Raw genomic sequence first — 16,830 nt, forward strand, 5'->3', positions numbered from 1 at the left:
AGATCTGAAAGCCTAGCTACCCTCACAGAATCTTTAGAACCCACTTTACATTCATAGACTTAGTATTCAACTCTTAGCAATTACCAACTTTACATCCCCAGGGCCTAGTGAAGAGTCTGGTAGAAACTGCAAGGCCCTCTCCTTTTGAATGAAGTAAATATTTCAAAATTATGCAAAGAATCAAAATTATTTTACTGGGCTCCACAAGAGACTAGGCAGCTACAGAGGCATAAATAAAAGGTTCTTTGTAACTACGAACTACATTTTCTGATGTTACTAGAAATCAAAAATAGCTCATTGCCTAAGAATTCACAGTGAAATCAACCAGACGACCCCAACACAAAGAGGTATACACTTTTCTGGAGTCTTAGGACAAAAGCAAGTAAATCTAAATATGAATCATATTTGTGTGGAATTGACTGAAATAAATAGTAAATAATGATTTTGAGATCAACATTACAAAAATTTACACTACTATTATAATTTATCCTTTTATTTATCTATAAGAGTAATATGATGTTAAGGCTGACAGAATTGTGTAAAACTGTGTCCTGCTGCCCCAATTTTAACTTTAATACTATGTTCTCAAAGATCACAGAGATCCACAGCACAGAAAATCCTTTTCCACTTTTTGTGGCAAAGTCCCTTGAGGGAAATGAATTCTATCCCCACCTCAAAACAGTCCTGACTTATGCATTAGGTACAGGAAAAACAGTGACTCAGGCTCACAACACTTTTAGATATCCATGAAAATATTTTCTTTTAAGATCAGAAGAAAAAATGGAACATTTAGATCAAAGAAAATATTTAAATATATAATATTAAGGTATTAATCTTTATATCAATACAGCCATAAATACCTGTATGTGTGTGTGTGAGCTTGTGCGTGTGTGTATGTTTATGAAGAAAGGACCCATAAAGGCAAAATGCCTAGGGCCCAGGAAAGCTATACCGCTGCCTTGTCTCAAAAATATCTTGTCTTAAATTTCTTTCAATTGGTTTTTAGGTATGCCAGCTGCCAAGTTTCCTTTGTCAGCCAAGGAAATTCTCATCTTTTTGCAAGAAATTCTTTCTTTTACCCAATTCCTGTTAGAAAAGTGATTCTTTAGAAGTTTTGATTGCTTTAAATCAATATGTACTCAACTAGGAAGTCTCTCCCGCAAAGTTAATTTTTTAAAGAGAAAAAGAGAAGGTAGGAGGAGATAGATGAGCACTTTATATGAGACCTTGACAGCTCTCAAGGAAATGCATTCTCCCTTGCTCGCCTCAGTTTGGACTTACGCAAGACTCTCTCCTCCTTCTTGATTTATTCCACGGCCTTCCAGCAGGGGGAGCGTGGTTCTCAGCCCTAAGCGGCTCGCTCCCCAGCGCCTCAAGGGACCGTATCCCTATTTGCCCCAAGGTCATAGCTCCTAACCGAGCTTGCCGGCCCAGGGCCGGGGATACCGGTCAGCAACCCTCCGGGCTGGAGACCTCGGCGCGGGTGGGGCCGATGGGGCGAGGCGGGAGGGCTCCGAGGCCAAGGATGAGATCACAAAGGGGACAGGGGATGAGAGGCACCGGGCCCGGGTCCCGAGCTGTCAGCGCTGCCGCCAGCCTCAGCGCCCCGGAGGGGGATGGGGTGCACGTAGACGCTCCGCAGCCCAGTCCAACCCAGGAGCCCAGGAGCAGCTGCCGCCGCCGCTGCCACGCGCGCGGAGAGCTCGGAGCCTTGTGGCTGCCCAGGGACTGGGGACCCGGGCCGCGGGCCGAGGGAGCCGGGCGTTGGGAGAGGAGCTCTTGAACCTGGCCGAGCGCCCGCCGGGAGGGCGTTCTCCCCGCCCCCGGAGCCTCTCCAGCCCGGCCCGCCCCGAGCGCGGGGAGATCACCTCCGCCTGTCACCTCCTCCCCGCGTCGCCCAGGTCCACCCGGGGCCCCCTCCCCCGGGCCGCCCCCAAGCACGAAGTTGGCGGGAGCCTTATAAAAGCCGGCGACGGCGCGACCCGCGGACACACGTTGCAGGCGCCAGAGCAGCCGCCGCTTAGATCCGCGCCAACTCCTCTGCCCGGACCTACGGCGCGACCATGTCCCATCACTGGGGATACGGCAAGCACAACGGTGAGTGCGGGCGGCGGGCGGCGCGGCGCTGCGCCCGGGGCCCCGGTACCCGCAGCGCCCGCACCTACTGTTTACCGCTGCCGTCCGGAGCACCCGAGGCTCAGGTGCGCTTCCGGCGCCCGCCCCTCCCGCCGTTCCCAGGCGCGGGATGTCCCCAGCGCAGAGCCCGAGACCACTGTCGAGGAATCCCTGCGTCCCGCTGCGGCGCGCAGGGCCCGGGGAAAGGGGTGCGCAGCCGCAGCCGCGGGACCCACGGACAGCCACTCCAGGGTCACGAGCCGGAGACCATCCTATCCCGACCCAGGAATAAACTAGGAAGGGTTGTAAGGAAACATTTTAGTTGTTGATCGCAAAGAAATTAGGGAACCCCTTCACCCGCCCCCCAACTTCATCCTCAGCACCACCTGTGGCTAAGACTCTCAGCACGAACTGTTCCGGGGCATTTTCTTGGGCTGGTCTGAATCCTTTGCCCTGATTTCTGAGTTTACCCTTCATCTCTCGATTTCTTACGTTAGGAGGTCACCAGGAACCCGGCTTTATCAGGGCCGCAGATCTGGGTTCTTCCGGGCCAGCAAACGCAAGGGAAATATGTGTCTGGCGCATCTTTGAACATCTTTAGGGGTTTGGGGATCCCCAGGTCATGGGGATCCTGACCATTAAAGGAGGGGTGCCCGGGCCTGAGCAGTTGACTCCATCCTTACATCTAGTCCGAGGACTAGAGGAAGGAATTCCAATCTGCTGGAGTGTCTTAAGTGAGCTTGCATATCCCAAATCTTAATCACAAACCCAGTGCCAGTTGCTCAATTTCAGTAAAAGGAGCATACAAATGGCTAATATTTATATGGTGCTCACTACTTGTTCTAAACGCCTTACATGTATTGATTCTAATTCTCACACCAACCTCTATAAGCTAGATGCTATTATTACCCCCTAATACAAATGAGGAAACTAAGGCACAGTTTAATTGTTTTCCCAAAGGTTATTCAGCTGTTCGGTGGTACCGCCAAAATTGGAGCTGAGCAGTTTGGCTCCAGAGTCATTGCCCTTTTCTAGGGGTCTGCATGTGCCCTTCCCCACACTGGAGGGTTCACACGTCTGTTCTCAAACCCAGGACCCGAGCAATGGCATAAGGACTTCCCCATCGCCAAGGGAGAGCGTCAGTCCCCTGTTGACATCCACACCCAGGCAGTCGTTCATGACCCTACCCTGAAGCCTCTGTCTCTTCGCTATGAGCAAGCAACTTCCCGGAGAATTATCAACAACGGTCACTCTTTCAACGTGGAGTTTGATGACTCCCAGGACAAAGCAGGTCAGTGTTTAAAAAATAACTTGTGCATTTCAGCCAGTAGCCGTTTTCCCAGCTTAACAGGAACAGCAGCAGGACCCCTGTAATACTACACTCTGATAATCTTCATTAGGTTGCAGTCTCTGAGGAGTAGGCTAATTACTTTGACGTGGCAGGGGCTGTCTCTCCCGGTAAAATTCCCGGCTTCTATGTAGGGCATTGAATAACTGTGATATGCCTGGGAAAAGGCAAGGTCCCCTGGCAACAGAGATCAGCAAAGATGAGATTTGCAACAATTGAACTTTTAAGACTCTTTCTAAAATATTTATTTCCCAGAATTGATGCCTATCCAATAAAAAGCACATCCTAGGGTGATCTTCAAGGCAGCAGTGAGAAGAGTGATGAAAACCTAATACTTTAACATCCTGAAATTCTTGGAACATTGTATTTACAAATATTTTCTCAGCATTGGGCTAGTGTGATAAAGGTGGCCATGTATCTTGGTATCCACCCAGAAATTCATTCCACAAAGGAAAATGTTTTAGATTTGGTTGGACATACCTGGTCCATTACTGACAAAAACCAGTTACCGTAATTTATTTGTAGTAAAGATGTTTACAGAACGCCCTTTGAATTGTTCTTTTTTTCTTGCTTAGAAATAGGAGAACAATCCCCTTGATTTCCTTGCCAGTGTCCTATTTTCCTGAGTGCTTTCCTCTGAAGGGCACTGAGTGAATGGAGCTACAAACACATTATGTGTGGTGGTGTGGGAGTCTGGGGGGGTGGGGCAGGGAGCATTGGGGCAAAATGAGGGAAGATAGAGACAACATTCAATAACGCTGTCAGAATGTTGGAGTAATGACCTATAGTACTCACATGGTGTATAAATGTAATTATAGTCATTATAATACAGTTGACTATTCTCTTTCAGTAGCTATCCAATGTATTCAGTACAGTTTTGAAAAAATTCTTCCTTCCTCCCCTCTTGGGAGTGATAGTAATTTAACCTAAGTTTTTGTTTTCTTAACTGTAAAATTGGAGTAGCAGTTGTATCTATTACAGAGGAAGGATTGAATGGGACAAACATATAAAGCCTAGTGCCTGGCACCTAACAATTCCTCAGTAAATGACCATTGCTCTTGTCGGGTCTACACACCATTTGACTGCCTTTATTAGGCAATTGCTGTAGCTATTGCACCTCTGATAAGTTTTTTGAATTAAGTTTTTAATTAGCTTTAAAATTACTTCCCATCATTTGATGGTATTTTAAAATCTTACTTTTATATTATCCCAAACATGCCATTTATTATATTAAACTATGTACTGATTTTATATATGACATTATTACCTAGTAATATGTCTTACCATGAATATGTCAAGTTCTGATGGATTTCTCCATAACAGGAACTGATGAGAGCTAGCCATCTTTGTCTAACTACTTCTGGTGAATAACACATACATTACTAAAGCAACTGGCCATGTTTAGATTGTGAAACAGATGAAAATCAAGTGGTTCAGATAGAGGCTCAAACCCATGTCTTTAGAGACAGAGGTATTATTCACCTAGTTTTTACGCAAAAAAAAAAAAAAAAAAAATTCTTACGAACGCCACTTATATGTAAGACAAGCTAGACATCTTGAGGGCAGGATGGAGTCCTGGTCCCTCTCCTGCATCCCCAGAGGCCATGATGGGGATACCTCAAGTAGAAAGACATAGAAATAATAGACACTGACAGTCACTTTGATAAGTGCAACAAGGAAGTATTCCAAGGAAATATGGAAAGCAGGTTTGGAGTTGGCCTGAGCAAGTCAGAAAAGACTTTTCAGGGTGAATAAAGTTTATGGTTGAAGGATGAGGCTTGAAGGATTTCAGTGTCTTGGAGGAGACTCCAGGCAAAAGGAAGTAGGAAACATGGGGGACTTGAGAGAGCCAGGCAAGAGGTACAGTAAAAATAAGAGGAGTGAATGTTAGAAAGACTTGTTCTCCTTTAAATATGAAAGACTCCTTTGTACTTTTGCCCATACCTCTTCAACATTTGCAGTTGTTTTGATTAAACAAGGAAGAATTATTTTTTTCTAGAATACAGAATATATTAAATGTTGATGTTAAGGGAAAACACATCTACAGGATAGAAAAAAGAAAACAAAGTGAAACCAATCATACCATGCAGAGAAACACCCTTTAGACTTTCTTTTTAAGATCCTAGGCTCTCAAGTTAGAACAAATGATAGAGATACTCTAGTCAAACCCACTTAAAATAAACATGAAGAAACAGAATGCTCAAGAGTTTAAGTTACTTGCTAATCATCTCCTTCCTAGTTTGTTGGAATGAGACTAAATGGCAACCACTTAAAAATAGAAATTGAATAAGAATCTTTGAAGGACCATCATAGTTAATATTTAGTGTGTTTGTACTTGTACCATGTTTTTAAAAAGTGATATACTTTTCTGTTCACGTAAGTCAAAAAATAATTTTTCATTTTGGTCGCTCAGTTTTATAAAATGGACAGTTTATCATCTTTTTGTTAGGAATTATTTTCATGGTGTTAACATTTTTAGATATCCTTTATTTTCTGTAGTTAAATGCTTCAGTTTGTTTACTTCCCCCCTCCACCCCCAGTGAGATTTCAGTCTTCTAGAACTTCTCATAGACTCAGATTTTCAGATGTATCCTAAATGTTATCTTATACCCAAACTTAAATACTTAGGTATAAGGAACTGAACTGGTAGAATTTATTGCTATGTTTAAGCTTGAGAGAAATCTTTTAAAATGTGGAGTTAATAGGCTTTAACTAGAAGGTTGGGTTAAAGCTCTATCAAATCTTCTAAATTCCGTTAAAAATAAACCACCTTAAATTAATGAAAAATTGTTAATCCTGTTAGGTTTATTTTTTTAATTATTAAAAAATAAATCTTCCTGCTTGAGATCTTTCATTACATGCTTCAGCTGGGATAAAAGAATAGTAGTCAAATTGTTAACTCCTGCTAACTTATTAACTTTTATTCATGAGTTTAAAACTCTCCTGCTTTATAACAAAGTTAGAGGCAAAATATCATTGAAAAAACCAATGCTCGAATTATTGGGCCAACCCATATACAACTCTCATATCATTTCTGCTTTTAGAAATTGCAATCTTTTTATCTGTTTTTATTATTTCAAGAAAGAGAAGGAAGGAAGCTGAGTTAACCTGTGCTCATTTCAAGCAGATCATTGTATGTAGGATATAATGGATCGTCATACAAGGGTCCTGCTTGATTTTCAGGGACTTGCTTTTGAAGCTTTAACATTTTCCTTTTACAAACAATTATAACTTAAAAGGAAACAGAACAACAAAAAATGGGAGGGCTTGTCCTGCATACTGCTAATGGTGTGAGCAGAACCCTTAGCTTCTATAAAACTGACAAAAGCATTCTAGGCACTGTATTTAATTATGTTCATGTCAAAGAGTTACTTTTTTTTTTTTTACTCTCGTACAATTGCCATAAACCTGAAACTGAAAATTTCTGTTCTCTTGAATCTTAATTGTACTTACACTAGTGAAAGTGACAGCTAAACATTTCACTACATAAAAAGAAATGGACGGGCTTCCCTGGTGGCGCAGTGGTTGAGAATCCGCCTGCCGATGCAGGAGACACGGGTTCGTGCCCTGGTCCGGGAAGATCCCACATGCCGCGGAGCAACTAAGCCCGTGAGCCATGGCCGCTGAGCCTGCGCGTCCGGAGCCTGTGCTCCGCAACGGGAGAGGCCACAACAGTGAGAGGCCCGCATACCGCAAAAAAAAAAAAAAAAAAAAAAAAAAGAAATGGAATGTGGGTGTCTATTTCTCAGATTTGTCTGCACTGACATTTGTTTTTTTAACCTTAGTAGGTGGCCGTAGATTATTGACCACTGCAGAAAAGCCAAAACCGATTTAATACATTTCAAATTATTCATAGAGAAAATTATTCACCTGCTAGAAATGTGTTTTTAGTAGACTTATTCATTTACTTCATTAATAGGAAATCCCTTAAATTTTAGTTTTAAACTAAGGATTATTGGGAATAGTTTATTTATATTTTGGATTTAAGAGAGATTATGGACATTCACTAAGGTCTTTAGTTTTTTATTTGGATTCATCTTATATTAAGTAATAATAAAATGATTAAGAAGGAAAAAAATTTTAACATTAAAATTTTAATTTGTATAAGTATCTAATTTATTTCAATATTACTGGAATGAATCTCTTACTTTTCACAAGTAATGTATAATTTACATAAGTAATATGTATAGGAAGACAGATTATAATATTACTTTCAGTGCTTATTTTGTGTTTTATATATAGTATGTATAACTGATGGAAGATCATAAAAGTTAAAATCTTCTGGAGCTCTTTATTTTGAGATTTGGATTTAAATTAAGTTTGGAGGAGTCTTGAACCAGACATTGAGTCTTTGAGTAGAAAACCCCATTTATGGTTTATCACTTGTGGAAAACATTTCTGTGGTACAAGAGGTGATTGACTCTGTTCAGAGACCCACTAACGGATTTTACAGAGAAAAAAACCCCAATTTTTTAAAAAGAATATCAGCAATTTCTGGGCTTCCCTGGTGGCGCAGTGGTTGAGAGTCCGCCTGCCGATGCAGGAGACACGGGTTCCCGTACCGGTTTGGGAAGATCCCACATGCTGCGGAGCGGCTGGGCCCGTGAGCCATGGCTGCTGAGCCTGCGCATCCGGAGCCTATGCTCCGCAATGTGAGAGGTCACAACAGTGAGAGGACCACGTACCGCATAAAAAAAAAAAAAAAAAAAAAAAAAAAAAAAGTATGCTACCTTTATTAGAGTTTATAGCAATTTATTATTATAACAATGTTTTGAGGGATTTCATTGACTAAACTCCATGCTAAGAATTTGCTGAGGAATGACCAATTAGTTGATGAAGACCAGAAATGCTGCTTTTGTAGCAATTAAACTTCAAGAATTTAATACCTTTCCTAATTACAGTGGGCTTCTAATCTACATAGCAACATAGTTTTATTTTAACAGGAGTTCAAACAGGTATCTGGGAATAATAGATTAGCTCTGAAAGTGTTTAATCTTTGAACTTAGAGTGCTTCTTTTTTTTTTTTTTTTTTTTTAGTATTAGAAAGCCTTATTTAATAAAAGCTCATATACTCTTGCCTAATTCTAAATCTTTTCTGAAATAAGATCAGTTATCTCAGATGCTTACTATGGTTTTGTTTAACTAATTTTGCCACTTGGTAGAATTAATGTTACAAATGGTTTTTATGACCAGCCAGTTAGTTAGTTTAAAAAAGTTATTATAAAGGAATTAATTTTGGTATCAATTTACCTTATAAACATATATTTTGTTTTAAGGGTATATATAATTATGAAAAATGGGAATTCCTTCATTTTGGAAAAAGTCTATTTTGGGGATATAAGGATATTCTTTCCTTATCAGATTTAGAAAAACACTTTTACAATAAAAGTTGTTTTTAAGTTTCAAGAGATGTGATATTATCAGAATACATCCAAATTCATGTTTCTTAATAGATCTGTAATGTAATACCATTTATAATTTGTTCTCTCTTCCTTGTTTTTTTTAATTCTTTTCTTCTCCTGGCCTATTGTAAGACAGATCTGGCAGCCCAACTGCCTAAATATCTTCCAGCCAGCTTTATCTTTTCTTTGAATAGATGAATGGGTATTGCTACCATCTAAGCATATTTAGGTGAAGTTGAGCAAACAAACTTTTTTGTACAGACTTTGTCCCTTGGTTTTACAAAGCCAAAATTAGTTTGGGCTCATTACTCTGTGGAATTATAAACCAACGCTAATAAAATACACTTATAGCAAAAGGTGTTCTAATCCCAGTTCTAGAGAAATAAAATTGAAGTAGTAGAACTAAACTAATTTTAAAAGCTTTTATCAGTTAAGTCCCATTAATACATATAAATTAGGTAAAAGGCTTTTTGGAGGGAATGGGGGAAACAGTGATTTCTTACTATTTTAATCCTCTCTTAAGACACAGTTCATTAATTATCTACAGATAGACTGTAGTCTAAGAATGTGATTTCTCATATGGATTTAAGTATAATAGAGTTACATTAATACCAGAACAGTAGAATCATGGGATGGTTATTAAAGTTACAATTTCAAGAAAGCATTATGTACTGCATCTCACAGATGATCAGTCAATTCTTAGTGAAGTAGTAAATAATTGGAGGTATCCATTCTACAGATGAGCAAATTAAGATCAGAAAGTCAAATAGAACATTTTAAGGGTATAAAGCTAATTAGTAGCAGCGACAATCTGCTGTGTAAGGAAAATTGTAAGCCTGTGTAAGGAAAATTGATTTTATGTTGTTAAGCTCAAGGGAATGCCTATTGTTTCACAAATTCTGGTAAGAACTGGTATCAGAGGTTAGCAAGGCCAGCTGAAGGTTAGTCGCTGGGCCGTAGCAGAGGAGAGATTCCTCAGCTTGCAGGTGTGCAGCAGACCAGCACTGGTGAGAAGCTGTGGGCACTTCCTCACTGATTCACAGAGGAATTCATAGTTCCCCTGAAAATTTCTTCCCTCTGAACCTGAACCTGAACCTATGAGGAGGTCCAAAATAAACCTGGAAGAGAAGTGCCACTGTGCTCAGAAAACAGATGGGAAAAGCATCCATCCTTCAGTCAACATAAGTGAGGAAAAAAAAAAAAAACAATTGAAATGATCCTCTTCAGCTCTGTAGACTAAACCTGAGTATAGATTTAATTTTCAGAGTGAAAATGTTGGTTCAGGCATAAATTTAGTACTATAAAATGGGATTAAAGATTGTAATATTCAGTAGTGTGTGTTTCACGTGCATATGTCTGAGTGTGTGTGTATGTAAATGTGTGTGTGTGTGTATATATATATTTTTTTAATTTTAGTGCTGGAAGGAGGACCCCTCACTGGCACCTACAGATTGATTCAGTTTCACTTTCACTGGGGTTCATCTGATGAGCAAGGTTCTGAGCATACTGTGGATAAAAAGAAATATGCTGCAGAGGTAAGATACACTATTTTTCTTTCAAAGGCTTAATTTTGTAAACTCAAACCACCTCTTTTACAAAGGACCTGGACCTTCACATTTGCGTTTTGTTTTTTGTTTTTGTTTTTTTTGCGGTACGTGGGCCTCTCACTGTTTTGGCCACTCCCGTTGCAGAGCACAGGCGCTGGACGCGCAGGCTCAGTGGCCATGGCTCACGGGCCCAGCCGCTCCGCGGCATGTGGGATCTTCCCAGACCGGGGCACGAACCCATGTCCCCGGCATCGGCAGGTGGACTCTCAACCACTGCACCACCAGGGAAGCCCCCCACATTTGCTTTTTATAACTTTTATTTGTGATATTACGATTAATGCTGCAAAACTCTCTAAGACCTCCCTTTGCACAAAATTAATGAATTCAAATGGGAGGATCCTGTTTTAATGGAAATCTAGAAATAAACTTTCTGTCTTTCCTCAAAAGTATGCAACTCTTTGTCTTAGAGTTGAAGGAATCACTTGATATTATGCCAATTAGAATTAAAATACAAGTTTAGATTTTAAATTATCCACATTTTCACTTTCTTTAGTAACCTCTAGCTGTGAAGAAAAGATCGCTAGATAGCTGTGTAGGCTTTTATCATGTAAATTATTTGTTGGTTGTGGTTTTGTCTCCTACTTTAGCTCCACTTGGTTCATTGGAACACCAAGTACGGGGAGTTTGGAAAAGCAGCCCAACAACCTGACGGACTGGCTGTTGTGGGTATTTTTCTGAAGGTTAGTTGATGGCCCAATTCTTTTTATCCCGTTTTCAAAAAAGATTAACTGGACAGAACATTCATAACAAATAGGACGTTCTCCAAAGAGCCTAGGAAATGCCTTTGGCTCTGAAGTATTTTCAGGCTTATTTTCCCGTATATCTGCTAGTAGCAGTGGAGATGGAGGACAAAATTGCAGAGGTATTTCATAGGTACCATTTGGATATATATGTGAAGGTTATATACATGTGAAATGTGAAATGAGAAAGAGGCATACTTTGGGTGAATACTAGTATTTTTTTTCATTCAACCTTAAGCTAGATAGTACTATTTTATGATAGTGCTAAATTAAGACCAAGTTTTGGAGAAGTGAAGGACAGTGACTCCATATTGGAGAATTCAGGCAACAAAAGTAGGACATACAGGTTGAGCTGCCCTCTGGATAGTTGTAAACCCAGTGGAAAAAGGTCTGGGCTGCAGATTCATGGTTCTGGAAATCCTGTGTCAAGGTGGAAGCTACAAGTGTATATGAAATCATCCAAGGAAAGCATGAAGAGGGAGGATAAAACTGCTCATCAAGCAACCCCAAGAAACTGCAAACTGTAAGGAAAGATGCTGATTAAATGAGTAAAAATGAATACAGGAGTCAAGGGAGATTTGAGAGGCTGGAGAGCAGAAGGAAAGCCAAAAGAGGGGAGAATTTTTTAAAGGAGGGAAGACGATAGCGCAAAATCCTGCATGAAGCTTAAAGTAAGCACGTGAACAGCGCTCTTTGCTTTGGCAGTTGTAGATCACTGGTGACTTTTGAGAAGGTAATTTCAGGGGAACTACAGGGGCAGAGGCAGAAGGAGGTGGTTAGTGAAAGAAGGGAAACTAAGACTGATGGATGGCGTGTAGCAAATGGTGGGTTTTGGTTCGCTATTTGGAGAAAGTTTACCATAGAGCTGCCCTAATTAAAAGCTGGTGTAGTGCCAACTGGAATACAGTATCTTGTCCCTTGTCTCTTTCTGTAGATTGGTGATGCTAAACCAGGCCTCCAGAAAGTCGTTGATGTGCTGGATTCCATTAAAGCAAAGGTATAGTTGAATTTTTTGCCACCTGAATAAGGTACCTATTTTCCATACTCCACTCATTTTTGAAAATTCTTTTGCTCAAATTGAGTAGTCTCGGTTTGACACGTGGTGCTTAGATGAGCAGTTAATAAAGGTAAAATGTTGCTTATGCGTTTATTTAACTTATCTTTAACCCAAAGTTGATCCTAATGCTTGTATAATTTTCAGACTTGTATTTATTTAATCTTGCTTCCCATCATTTGAACATCCATATGCAAGAGTCAGAGAAAATCATGATTGCAAGGAGGCTGAAAGATCATCTGGTCAAATTATTCACTCATTCATACAGCACATATTTGCTGAGTACTTACTACATGCTGGTCACTTTGTTAATCTAGGAAATACAGTGGTGAACATGAGAAGTCAAGTCATGCTTTGTGGAGATTTATGTTCTATGACCTCTTTGAATTCATGTTTAAATCTGCTCCATAGCACAGTTGTGCTGAGGTCATGGAGCATCTGCTTATAAATACTACCATCAGCAGTAGCAACCTGGCTTTATAAAACTCATCCTCAAATCGAAGCAGCATCTGTCTTCTGAAATGCTCATCTGTTACCCTGAGCTTGACTCCCTTGATTCATATAGAATAAACCTGATCCTACAACACTAATTCAAAAAGATATATGCACCCCCTCATTCACTGGAGCATTATTTACAATTGCCAAGACAGTAACAGCCTAAGCATCCAGTAACAAATAAATGTATAAAGAAAATGTGGTATATAGATAGATAGATATAATGGATTCAGCCATAAAAAAGAATGAAATCATGCCATTTGTGACAACATGGATGGACCTTGAGGGTATTAGGCTAAGTGAGATAAGTCAAAGAAAGAAAGACAAATACCATATGAACTCATATGTGGAATTTAAAGAAATAAGCAAAACAAAACAAGCAAACAAACAAAAAAACAACTCAAAAATACAGAGAATAGATTAGTGGTTGCCAGAGGTGGGGGTGAGGCCAAAATGGGTGAAAGGGGTCAAAAGGTACAAATTTTTGGTTATAAAATAAGTCGTGGGGATAATTTATAAATAAGTCAAAATAAGTACTATATTGTCTATAGTTAATAATACTGTATTGCCTACTTGAAAGTTGCTAGGAGTATATTTAAAAGTTCTTATCACAAGAAAAGAAAATTCTGTAACTATATATGTTGACAGGTGTTGACTTATTGTGGGTGATCATTTCACAACATATTCAAATATTGAATCTTTACATTGTATTCCTGAAACTAATATAGCATGTCAATTATACCTCAAAAAAAGAAACAAAGCAAAACCTAATCTTCCTTCCACTTGACCCTATTCTCTATTAGCCTTTTACCTACCCCCAGGCTAATTATCTTTAGTCCCCTTTCACTAGTCTTACATGACAGTTGTCTCTTTGCAGCAAACTTGTCACTCTTCCAGTAACTCTTTCCTGTTGCTTCTGTTGTTCTAAAAGCATGGTGTCCAGAACTGAATACAGTTCTTCAGTTCTGACTGAGCCATCAAATAGGACAGCAAGACAATTACCTCCTCACCAAGGATACTATATATTTTCTGTTACAGCAACCTAAAATTGCATCATTTCAGTGGCAGCAATTTCACTTTAAATACTGGCTATGATCAGTTAATGACTTAAAGAAAAATATAAGGGATTATTTTAGAGCAGGGGTCCCCAACTCCCGGGCCACAGATAAGTTCGGGTCCGTGGCCTGTTAGGAACTGGGCCGCACAGCAGGAGGTGAGTGGTGGGCAAGTGAGCAAAGCTTCACCTGTATTTACAGCCGCTCCCCATCGCTCGCATTACTGCCTGAGCTCCGCCTCCTGTCTGATCAGCAGCGGATTTAGATTCTCATAGGAGCGCGAACCCTACTGTGAACTGCACATGCGAGGGATCTAGGTTGCGCGCTCCTTATGAGAATCTAATGCCTGATGATCTGAGGTGGAGCTGAGGCGGTGATGCTAGCGCTGGGGAGTGGCTGCAAATACAGATGATCATTAGCAGAGAGGTTTGATTGCCCAGAGACCATAATAAATCAATTGCTTGCAGACTCATATCAAAAACCTATCAGTGAGTGGCAAGTGAAAACAAGCTCAGGGTTCCCGCTGATTCTGCATTATGGTGAGTTGTATAATTAGTTCATTATATATTACAGTGTAATAAAGAAATAAAGTGCACAGTAAATGTAATGCGCTTGAATCGTCCCCAAACCGTTCCACCCCTCCCCTGGTCCGTGGAAAAATTGTCTTCCACGAAACCAGCCAGAAAGGTTGGGTACCTCTGTTTTAGAGGACCAGGTGAGAAAATGGATAGGTGAAATTAATAGTCAGGTTCTCTTGCTCATATCTGTCAATCTAAATTTCCATGTCAAATGTCTTCTGTTAATTTGTTTTATTCTGTTTTCTGGTGAACATGGAACTTCTCTTCAAAAAAATTGGAAGTTTTCTGGGTACCAGAGGGGAATATTTCTGTTTCCTATTCTCCTGCCTCCCCCTACTCTGATCATGTGACATTTTTAACCCGTGTATTTGCCTTGTTCCAGGGTAAGAGTGTCGACTTCACTAACTTTGATCCTCGTGGCCTCCTTCCTGAAAGCTTGGAATACTGGACCTACCCCGGTTCACTGACCACCCCTCCTCTCCTGGAAAGCGTGATCTGGCTCGTGCTCAAAGAACCCATCTCTGTTAGCAGTGAGCAGGTCTGTTTGCTAAAGTCAGGTGGAGCATTTAGTCCAGGCAGAAGGACTTGGCCTTTGGAGTCAGACAGACCTGGGCTTTAAAACTCCTCCTGCTGCTTCTAGCTGTGCAACTAGTGCCAACAACAGTGCTTAGCAGATATCATCAGCACTCAATAAGTATTTGTTGTTAACTATAACCTTAGGCAGTTTTTTCTTTTTTACTCTAAAGTTGGATAAAATTGAAGACTACATGAGAAAGGTGTCTGTCACCGAATACATGCTTTTTTGTAATCTGTGAAGAAACTGAGGCTGGGAACAAAGAGATTTTATATTCAAGGGCGCATAGGGATGGGTGATAATTCCCAGCCTACTGCTCACTCACCTAAGAGCTTACTGCAGTTTATGTACGTCAGAATACATTTCTGGATCCTGACAAAGGCAAGACTCATCCCTTAGAGAAAATATGTCTATTAAAAGTCACTCCAGGTTGCTTTAGCAGCTTAGACCAGATACACATTTCCTATACAGTGTGGTTTGTGCTGTTCGAGTAATCAGTGCACTGCAGTGACAATGGTTGTGCGTGTTACAGTAGTTGGCTTACACGAAGTTGACTTCCTGCGGGGTGATCGAGGGAATATTAGTGGACCAAAGAGATGAGGTTCAAGGCTATTGATTCATGGGCAGCTACATTACTTCCCAAACCACCCTTCTTCATTTAGATCAAGTCATGCTTAAGGAAAGGGAAGTGCCACTTTGCAAAAACAACTTCAGAGAAGAAAGAAACTGGTTGAGGGCTGCCTATGTCACATAACTGTGCCAGGAAATGACACAAATTTAAAAGGGAATCAAAATTAACCAATGATAAGGATTTGAAATCCCAGCTTGGGCAGATTCATTCCTGTGTTTCTATAAATTTAAGAAGAGATGTCAGCCCATCATTCGGCCCCGGAATTTGCAGATCCTGGATCACTTCATCTAATTGTACAGATGCTGTCGTTTATCTTCCCTGGGGTAGAAAACAAAAGCTTAATTGGGATCTAGAATTGTTATTATTACTTTACATCTCAGAATTATTTTATAGGCTTTTGATGTTTGATTATAGAATTAAAAGAGGAAAAAAAACAAGCTCACCAAAAATTTCCTTTCAAATGACAGCAAGATTTTGTGTGTATTTTATAGAAATTGATTTCTTGTATAAAAGCATATATATGTGATCTATATGTGATTATATATCTATTGGGAATCAAATTAAATTTTGAACATTGCAACATGGAACTGTGAATATTAGGGAATGTATTTCAAGATTTAACACAAACACATAATTGAATACGCCTGTGAAACTTTTATTTTTAATTTTTTCATCTTTGATTTTGTCTTTTAGATATCGAAATTCTGTACCCTTAACTTCAACGCAGAGGGCGAACCTGAACACCTGATGGTGAACAATTGGCGCCCGACTCAGCCACTGAAAAACAGACAAATCAAAGCTTCCTTCAAATAAGATGGTCCCAGAGCCAGTGTCCAATGAAGAGTCTTTGGGTTTCCCTTTAGCTAAGCACAAGTCTACCTTGGTGAATTGGACCCTGGCTGCTTTACATCTATCTGGTTTTCTAGACCCTTCATCTCTCACCTGACGTGCTTACTAATAAAATGTGAAAACCTAGACCAATTATCAGGCTTGACAGAATTGCTGTGACTGGTGCTTTGCTTATGATAGTATCCTTTTTGCAACAGAGAATAATATAAGGAGTAGGAGAAAAGTACCTTGATTTTGTTCATAGCACGTGGGCTAATGAGCACTCAAAATTGTTCACTAAAATGCTATTTTTAAAACATAAGAAAGTAGGAAGATTGAATGCAAAGCCATATAATGAGATACATTGAGCTGTGTAATATAAATCAGGTAAAATAGTCATCAT

General features: G+C 40.1%; 1 protein-coding gene across 1 annotated transcript; it reads left to right on the forward strand.

Moving 5' to 3' along the window:
* The first annotated feature begins 1,527 nt into the window (after positions 1-1,527).
* Positions 1,528-16,581, forward strand: CA2 (carbonic anhydrase 2). The gene is made up of 7 exons (XM_059042856.2): positions 1,528-2,097; positions 3,209-3,406; positions 10,282-10,400; positions 11,060-11,152; positions 12,147-12,209; positions 14,777-14,932; positions 16,293-16,581. Exons 1-7 carry the CDS (start codon positions 2,064-2,066, stop codon positions 16,410-16,412), a joined length of 783 nt encoding a protein of 260 aa, XP_058898839.1. The 5' UTR covers positions 1,528-2,063; the 3' UTR covers positions 16,413-16,581.
* The last annotated feature ends 249 nt before the right edge of the window (positions 16,582-16,830 follow it).

This window comes from Kogia breviceps, chromosome 17 (assembly GCF_026419965.1).
Source record: "Kogia breviceps isolate mKogBre1 chromosome 17, mKogBre1 haplotype 1, whole genome shotgun sequence".
Lineage (NCBI taxonomy): Eukaryota > Metazoa > Chordata > Mammalia > Artiodactyla > Physeteridae > Kogia > Kogia breviceps.